The sequence below is a fragment of the Oncorhynchus clarkii genome, chromosome 19 (assembly GCF_045791955.1).
Source record: "Oncorhynchus clarkii lewisi isolate Uvic-CL-2024 chromosome 19, UVic_Ocla_1.0, whole genome shotgun sequence".
Classification (NCBI taxonomy): domain Eukaryota; kingdom Metazoa; phylum Chordata; class Actinopteri; order Salmoniformes; family Salmonidae; genus Oncorhynchus; species Oncorhynchus clarkii.
Window position 1 is genome coordinate 3,222,822 of NC_092165.1, and position 10,000 is coordinate 3,232,821.

A 10,000-nucleotide genomic window follows, 5' to 3' on the forward strand; every position below is an offset into this window, starting at 1 on the left:
TCAACAGCCAGTGAAAGTGCAGGGCGCCAAATTCAAAACAACAGAAATCTCATCATTAAAATTCCTGAAACATACATGTATTTTATACCGTTTTAAAGGTAATCTTGTTGTTAATCCCACCACAGTGTCCGATTTCAAATAGGCTTTAGAGCGAAAGCACCACAAACGATTATGTTAGGTCACCACCAACTCACAGAAAAACACAGCCATTTTTCCAGCCAAAGAGAGGAGTCACAAAAAGCACAAATAGAGATAAAATGAATCACTAACCTTTGATTATCTTCATCAGATGACACTCATAGGACTTAATGTTACACAATACATGTATGTTTTGTTTGATAAAGTTCATATTTATATAAAAAAATCTCAGTATACATTGTTCACTAGTTCCAAAAACATCTGGTGATATTGCAGTGAACCACATCATTTTACAGAAATACTCATTATAAATGTCGATAAAAATACAATTGTTAGACATGGAATTATAGATATACCTCTCCTTAATGCAACCGCTGTGTCAGATTTTTTTTAAACTTTACGGAAAAAGCAAACCATGCAATAATCTGAGAACGCCGCTAGGAGAAAAAAATAATGTATCGCCATGTTGGAGTCAACAGAAATCAGAAATAACATTATAAATATTCCCTTACCTTTTTTTTTATTTTTTACATGTTTTTATTTCACCTTTATTTAACCAGGTAGGCCAGTTGAGAACACCTTTATTTAACCAGGTAGGCCAGTTGAGAACACCTTTATTTAACCAGGTAGGCTAGTTGAGAACACCTTTATTTAACCAGGTAGGCTAGTTGAGAACACCTTTATTTAACCAGGTAGGCCAGTTGAGAACACCTTTATTTAACCAGGTAGGCCAGTTGAGAACACCTTTATTTAACCAGGTAGGCTAGTTGAGAACACCTTTATTTAACCAGGTAGGCTAGTTGAGAACACCTTTATTTAACCAGGTGGTAGGCTAGTTGAGAACACCTTTATTTAACCAGGTAGGCCAATTGAGAACACCTTTATTTAACCAGGTAGGCTAGTTGAGAACACCTTTATTTAACCAGGTAGGCCAGTTGAGAACACCTTTATTTAACCAGGTAGGCCAGTTGAGAACACCTTTATTTAACCAGGTAGGCCAGTTGAGAACACCTTTATTTAACCAGGTAGGCCAGTTGAGAACACCTTTATTTAACCAGGTAGGCCAGTTGAGAACACCTTTATTTAACCAGGTAGGCCAGTTGAGAACACCTTTATTTAACCAGGTAGGCTAGTTGAGAACACCTTTATTTAACCAGGTAGGCTAGTTGAGAACACCTTTATTTAACCAGGTAGGCCAGTTGAGAACACCTTTATTTAACCAGGTAGGCTAGTTGAGAACACCTTTATTTAACCAGGTAGGCTAGTTGAGAACACCTTTATTTAACCAGGTAGGCCAGTTGAGAACACCTTTATTTAACCAGGTAGGCCAGTTGAGAACACCTTTATTTAACCAGGTAGGCAAGTTGAGAGCACCTTTATTTAACCAGGTAGACTAGTTGAGAACACCTTTATTTAACCAGGTAGGCCAGTTGAGAACACCTTTATTTAACCAGGTAGGCTAGTTGAGAACACCTTTATTTAACCAGGTAGGCTAGTTGAGAACACCTTTATTTAACCAGGTAGGCCAGTTGAGAACACCTGTATTTAACCAGGTAGACTAGTTGAGAACACCTTTATTTAACCAGGTAGGCCAGTTGAGAACACCTTTATTTAACCAGGTAGGCCAGTTGAGAACACCTGTATTTAACCAGGTAGACTAGTTGAGAACACCTTTATTTAACCAGGTAGGCCAGTTGAGAACACCTTTATTTAACCAGGTAGGCCAGTTGAGAGCACCTTTATTTAACCAGGTAGGCCAGTTGAGAGCACCTTTATTTAACCAGGTAGGCCAGTTGAGAACACCTTTATTTAACCAGGTAGGCCAGTTGAGAGCACCTTTATTTAACCAGGTAGGCCAGTTGAGAACACCTTTATTTAACCAGGTAGGCTAGTTGAGAACACCTTTATTTAACCAGGTAGGCTAGTTGAGAACACCTTTATTTAACCAGGTAGGCCAGTTGAGAGCACCTTTATTTAACCAGGTAGGCCAGTTGAGAACACCTTTATTTAACCAGGTAGGCCAGTTGAGAGCACCTTTATTTAACCAGGTAGGCCAGTTGAGAGCACCTTTATTTAAACAGGTAGGCAAGTTGAGAGCACCTTTATTTAAACAGGTAGGCAAGTTGAGAACAAGTTCTCATTTACAATTGCGACCTGGCCAAGATAAAGCAAAGCAGTTCGACAGATACAACGACACAGAGTTACACATGGAGTAAAACAAACATACAGTCAATAATACAGTATAAACAAGTCTATATACGATGTGAGCAAATGAGGTGAGAAGGGAGGTAAAGGCAAAAAAGGCCTTGGTGGCAAGGTAAATACAATATAGCAAGTAAAACACTGGAATGGTAGTTTTGCAATGGAGGAATGTGCAAAGTAGAAATAAAAATAATGGGGTGCAAAGGAGCAAAATAAATAAATAAATTAAATACAGTAGGGAAAGAGGTAGTTGTTTGGGCTAAATTATAGGTGGGCTATGTACAGGTGCAGTAATCTGTGAGCTGCTCTGACAGTTGGTGCTTAAAGCTAGTGAGGGAGATAAGTGTTTCCAGTTTCAGAGATTTTTGTAGTTCGTTCCAGTCATTGGCAGCAGAGAACTGGAAAGAGAGGCGGCCAAAGAAAGAATTGGTTTTGGGGGTGACTAGAGAGATATACCTGCTGGAGCGTGTGCTACAGGTGGGAGATGCTATGGTGACCAGCGAGCTGAGATAAGGGGGGACTTTACCTAGCAGGGTCTTGTAGATGACATGGAGCCAGTGGGTTTGGCGACGAGTATGAAGCGAGGGCCAGCCAACGAGAGCGTACAGGTCGCAATGGTGGGTAGTATATGGGGCTTTGGTGACAAAACGGATTGCACTGTGATAGACTGCATCCAATTTGTTGAGTAGGGTATTGGAGGCTATTTTGTAAATGACATCGCCAAAGTCGAGGATTGGTAGGATGGTCAGTTTTACAAGGGTATGTTTGGCAGCATGAGTGAAGGATGCTTTGTTGCGAAATAGGAAGCCAATTCTAGATTTAACTTTGGATTGGAGATGTTTGATATGGGTCTGGAAGGAGAGTTTACAGTCTAACCAGACACCTAAGTATTTGTAGTTGTCCACGTATTCTAAGTCAGAGCCGTCCAGAGTAGTGATGTTGGACAGGCGGGTAGGTGCAGGTAGCGATCAGTTAAAGAGCATGCATTTAGTTTTACTTGTATTTAAGAGCAATTGGAGGCCATGGAAGGAGAGTTGTATGGCATTGAAGCTTGCCTGGAGGGTTGTTAACACAGTGTCCAAAGAAGGGCCGGAAGTATACAGAATGGTGTCGTCTGCGTAGAGGTGGATCAGAGACTCACCAGCAGCAAGAGCGACCTCATTGATGTATACAGAGAAGAGAGTCGGTCCAAGAATTGAACCCTGTGGCACCCCCATAGAGACTGCCAGAGGTCCGGACAACAGACCCTCCGATTTGAAACACCTTTGATGATCTTCATCAGAATGCAGTCCCATGAATCCTAGTTCCACAATAAATGTTTGATAATGTCCATTATTTATGTCCAAGTAGCTACTTTTGTTAGGGTGTTTAGTACACAAATCCAAACGCTTGTGCAGGTCCAGCCGAACGTCGGACGGAAACTTCAAAAACATATATTACAGGTCGTAGAAACATTTCAAACTAAATATAGAATCAATCTTTAGAATGTTTTTATCATAAATCTTCAATAACGTCCCAACCGGAGTATCCCATTGTCTGTAGAAAAGCCATGGAATGCAGGTCGCTATCATGTGAAATGCGCGTGACCAGGAAATTGCTCTCTGCCAGTAACCTGACTCATTCAGCTCTTATTCATCCCCACAACACAGTAGAAGCCTCATTTAAGTTTCTAAAGACGATTGACATCTAGTGGAAGCCCTAGGAAGTGCAACTTCATCCATATCCCACTGTGAATTCAATAGGGGCTGGGTTGAAAATCGACCAACCTCAGATTTCACACTTCCTGTTTGGATTTCTTCTCAGGTTTTTGCCTGACATATGAGTTCTGTTATACTCACAGACATCATTCAAACAGTTTTAGAAACGTCAGAGTGTTTCCGATCCAATACTAATAATAATATGCATATATTAGCAACTGGGACTGAGGAGCAGGCCGTTTACTCTGGGCACCTCTGGGCATCTTTCATCCAAGCTACTAAATACTGCCCCTGCAGCCATAAGAAGTTGACACAATCCCCTCCAATACAAACTGGTTATCAGCTGAGATAGTTGACACACATCCACTAACCAACACATCGACTGTACATGCAGATTGATTGATTGGTTGATTGATTGATTGATTTATTGATTGGTTGATTGATTGGTTGATTGATTGGTTGATTGAATATTGATTGGTTGATTGATTGGTTGATTGATTGATTGGTTGATTGATTTATTGATTGGTTGATTGATTGGTTGATTGGTTGATTGGTTGATTGATTGGTTGATTGATTGATTGATTGATTGATTGACACTTTGATAATCCCCAAGGGGCTGCTGATCTGATTTTCTGAAAGAATTAACAGTAAACGTTACACACAGAAGTGTGAAAACCATAAGGACATTACAAATGTATCTCTTCCTCCCCCCACTTCTCTCTCTTTCCCTCTCTCTCCCTCCCCTCTTTCTCCCTCTCTCTCCCCCCTCCAGGTATCCCAGGCAGCGACTACATCAATGCCAACTACATTGATGGCTACCGTCGTCAAAACGCCTACATCGCGACGCAGGGCTCTCTCCCCGAGACCTTCTGTGACTTCTGGAGACTGGTTTGGGAACAGCACACGGCCAACATCGTCATGATGACCAAGCTAGAGGAGAAGTCTCGGGTAAGGAGTGAGATCCCTTGTTTAATACAGTGAAGATTGATAGAAATTGCATTTTTTTACATGTTAATGATTTTTTAACAGACACATTTATCCAGAGCAGTTAGTGTCAGATCATTGTAATGATTTGGGGTGAAGGAGGACGGATCAGTTGACGGCCAATGGGGATGGAGAGATAGAACTAGACTATGTCCTGTACAGCGTTGTACCCACTAATGTCAACGTACAGTGTAGATAGAATGTCTTCTGGTGTGGATGGTCAAGGGGGGAACAGGGAACATAACTGCCTAATCATTTTGTAGACTGTAAAAGTGACTACAACAAGTCCAAACAGATACAGTATAATAATAAGACTTTAAACAGAATCATTTCAAACGTTGTTTACATTTTTAAAACCGATATGATGACATATATCTCTTTATTATGCGTTTGAATACTTTTTAGAACAGGTTAACAGACTCCAAAATAAAAATCAGTTGGAGCTGATTTGCTATTTTCCAAGAATAAATAAATAAATATCTATATTGGTTTTTTTGGGGGGGGGGGCTTAGAAAACTTGAGGGGCCCAAATAACATGCAGGGGGCCAGTTGGTGAACCTTGTTGTATATTATGTGTGTAAACAGCAGTATGACTCTCCTTATTAGGACTTCAAATAATTATGTATTTTCTCCCTCTAACGTGTTTCTAACATGGTGCTGTCACCTTTAGTCTTCTGTCTCTCTTCTTACCCCATGTAGAAACTAGGTACAACTTTCTCTTTCCACCATGCTTCTACTGATACTATGCTTATACTGTAGTACTGTCTTGTACTATGTAGTACCATGGCTAATAGAACTAACATGTACTATGTAGTACCATGGCTAGTAGTACTAACATGTACTATGTAGTACTATAACTAGTAGAACTAACATTTACTATGTAGTACCATGACTAGTAGAACTAACATGTACTATGTAGTACCATGACTAGTATAATTAACATGTGCTATGTAGTACCATGGCTAGTAGAACTAACATGTACTATGTAGTACCATGACTAGTAGTACTATCATGTACTATGTAGTTTCATGACTAGTAGTAATACCATGTAATACTTAGTACCATGACTAGTAGTACTAACATGTACTATGTAGTACCATGACTAGTAGTACTAACATGTACTATGTAGTACCATGACTAGTAGTATTACCATGTAATACTTAGTACCATGACTAGTAGTACTAACATGTACTATGTAGTACCATGACTAGTAGTACTAACATGTACTATGTAGTACCATGACTAGTAGTACTACCATGTAGTACCCAGACTATATATCCATGTACATAAATGGCAATGTAGTACCATGACTAGTAGTACTACCATGCACTATGTAGTACCATGACTAGTAGTACTACCATGTACTTTGTAGTTTCTTGACTAGTATAATTATCATGTAGTGCCCAGACTATATATCCATGTAAATATATGGCTATGTAGTACCATGACTAGTAGTACTACCATGTAGTGCCCAGACTATATATCCATGTAAATATATGGCTATGAGTACCATGATAATACTAATAGTTTAGGTAGTTTAGTAGAAACCTCTTCTAGGCTACTACTAATACTATACTTATACTGTGGTATCACCATAGTATTACCATGACTAGTAGTATTGCCATGTAGTACCCAGAGTATGTAAATATATATATATTCATGTAAATATATAGATAAATACATCTATATTTATAAATATATGGTCATATATGGATCAATATATGGTTATACAGTGGGGCAAAAGAGTATTTAGTCAGCCACCAATTGTGCAAGTTCTCCCACTTAAAAAGATGAGAGAGGCCTGTAATTTTCATCATAGCTACACTGTCTGTGAGATCCAGAAATCTTGCTTGTTTGTAGGTAACCAAATACTTATTTTCCACCATAATTTGCAAATAAATTCATTAAAAATCCTACAATGTGATTTGCTGTATTTTTTTTTCTCATTTTGTCTGTCATAGTTGAAGTGTACCTATGATGAAAATTACAGGCCTCTCTCATCTTTTTAAGTGGGAGAACTTGCACAATTTTTTGTAATTTTTTTACCTTTATTTAACTAGGCAAGTCAGTTAAGAACACATTCTTATTTTCAATGACGGCCTAGGAACAGTGGGTTAACTGCCAGTTCAGGGGCAGAACGACAGATTTTGTACCTTGTCAGCTCGGGGGTTTGAACTTGCAACCTTCCGGTTACTAGTCCAACGCTCTAACCACTAGGCTACCCTGCCGCCCCACAATTGGTGGCTGACTAAATACTTTTTTGCCCCACTGTATACATAGTTAAATATGGATAAATATATGGTTGTATATGGATAAATATATGGTTATATATGGATAAATATATGGTTATATATGGATAAATATGTGGTTATATATGGATAAATATATGGTTATATACCTGTATATAGTTAAATATGGATAAATATATGGTCATATATGGATCAATATATGGTTATATATGGATAAATATATGGTCATATATGGATAAATATATGGTTATATATGGATAAATATATGGATATGTATGACTAAATATATGGCTCTGGTAGTACCATGCTAATACTAACAATAATACTAATATTGTAGTATTACCATGTACTATATAGTACCATTTTAATAGCAGTACTAATACTGTGATAGTAATGTACTGTAGTGCTGTGTGGTAGCTGCTGCGGTGACTCTTTTTCAACTCTCTCTCTCTCTCTCTCTCTCTCTCTCTCTCTGTGTGTCTGTTTCAGATGCCCTCTTATTTCTTCTCCAAGGCAAGACATCCCTCTCTCCTTCCCTCCCTCCTTTTCCCTCCCCCTATCCCTCTCTCCTTCCCTCCCTCCTTTACCCTCCCCCTATCCCTCTCTCCTTCCCTCCCTCCTTTACCCTCCCCCTATCCCTCTCTCCTTCCCTCCCTCCTTTACCCTCCCCCTATCCCTCTCTCCTTCCCTCCCTCCTTTACCCTATCCCTATCCCTCTCTCCTTCCCTCCCTCCTTTACCCTCCCCCTATCCCTCTCTCCTTCCCTCCCTCCTTTACCCTATCCCTCTCTCCTTCCCTCCCTCCTTTACCCTCCCCCTATCCCTCTCTCCTTCCCTCCCTCCTTTACCCTCCCCCTATCCCTCTCTCCTTCCCTCCCTCCTTTACCCTCCCCCTATCCCTCTCTCCTTCCCTCCCTCCTTTACCCTCCCCCTATCCCTCTCTCCTTCCCTCCCTCCTTTACCCTCCCCCTATCCCTCTCTCCTTCCCTCCCTCCTTTACCCTCCCCCTATCCCTCTCTCCTTCCCTCCCTCCTTTTCCCTCCCCCTATCCCTCTCTCCTTCCCTCCCTCCTTTACCCTCCCCCTATCCCTCTCTCCTTCCCTCCCTCCTTTACCCTCCCCCTATCCCTCTCTCCTTCCCTCCCTCCTTTACCCTATCCCTATCCCTCTCTCCTTCCCTCCCTCCTTTTCCCTCCCCCTATCCCTCTCTCCTTCCCTCCCTCCTTTACCCTCCCCCTATCCCTCTCTCCTTCCCTCCCTCAATTACCCTCCCCCTATCCCTCTCTCCTTCCCTCCCTCCTTTACCCTCCCCCTATCCCTCTCTCCTTCCCTCCCTCCTTTACCCTCCCCCTATCCCTCTCTCCTTCCCTCCCTCCTTTACCCTCCCCCTATCCCTCTCTCCTTCCCTCCCTCCTTTACCCTCCCCCTATCCCTCTCTCCTTCCCTCCCTCCTTTACCCTATCCCTATCCCTCTCTCCTTCCCTCCCTCCTTTACCCTCCCCCTATCCCTCTCTCCTTCCCTCCCTCCTTTACCCTCCCCCTATCCCTCTCTCCTTCCCTCCCTCCTTTACCCTCCCCCTATCCCTCTCTCCTTCCCTCCCTCCTTTACCCTATCCCTCTCTCCTTCCCTCCCTCCTTTACCCTCCCCCTATCCCTCTCTCCTTCCCTCCCTCCTTTACCCTCCCCCTATCCCTCTCTCCTTCCCTCCCTCCTTTACCCTATCCCTCTCTCCTTCCCTCCCTCCTTTACCCTCCCCCTATCCCTCTCTCCTTCCCTCCCTCCTTTTCCCTCCCCCTATCCCTCTCTCCTTCCCTCCCTCCTTTTCCCTCCCCCTATCCCTCTCTCCTTCCCTCCCTCCTTTACCCTATCCCTCTCTCCTTCCCTCCCTCCTTTACCTTCCCCCTATCCCTCTCTCCTTCCCTCCCTCCTTTTCCCTCCCCCTATCCCTCTCTCCTTCCCTCCCTCCTTTACCCTCCCCCTATCCCTCTCTCCTTCCCTTCCTCCTTTACCCTCCCCCTATCCCTCTCTCCTTCCCTCCCTCCTTTTCCCTCCCCCTATCCCTCTCTCCTTCCCTCCCTCCTTTACCCTCCCCCTATCCCTCTCTCCTTCCCTCCCTCCTTTTCCCTCCCCCTATCCCTCTCTCCTTCCCTCCCTCCTTTACCCTCCCCATATCCCTCTCCCTCCCTCCTTTACCCTCCCCCTATCCCTCTCCCTCCCTCCTTTACCCTCCCCCTATCCCTCTCCCTCCCTCCTTTACCCTCCCAATATCCCTCTCCCTCCCTCCTTTACCCTCCCCCTATCCCTCTCCCTCCCTCCTTTACCCTCCCCCTATCCCTCTCCCTTTACTCTCTTACTTCATCTCTGCAACCTCTGCTCACGTGGTTTTCTGATCACACAATATATTATTTTCTGCCTGGTTTTTAAAACACACTGAGAATGACTGAAATGCTCCTCTAAAAAAAACACTTTTGGAGACTCAACAAAATGCACGTTGTCCGTTAGTTCACGTTGTCCGTTAGTTCACGTTGTCCGTTAGTTCACGTTGTCCGTTAGTTCACGTTGTCCGTTAGTTCACGTTGTACGTTAGTTCACGTTGCATGTTGTTGTGTGTTGTGTTCTTTGGATCTCGTTCAAGGTTGGGGTCGAGATACAGGAGATGTCCAGGGGGTGTCCTGTCTCTCCCTACAGAAACAGGAGATAGACTAGTGTCCTGTCCAGGGGGTGTCCTGTAC

At 42.8% G+C, this 10,000-nt stretch overlaps 1 protein-coding gene across 1 annotated transcript in view; it reads left to right on the forward strand.

Annotated features, from left to right (window-relative positions):
- Positions 1-10,000, forward strand: part of LOC139374613 (receptor-type tyrosine-protein phosphatase delta-like) — a 234,148-nt gene that overhangs the window by 170,174 nt on the left and 53,974 nt on the right. Inside the window, exon 32 of the mRNA XM_071115641.1 lies at positions 4,810-4,985. Coding sequence (XP_070971742.1) covers positions 4,810-4,985 — 176 coding nt within the window. The remainder of the gene's footprint in view (positions 1-4,809; positions 4,986-10,000) is intronic.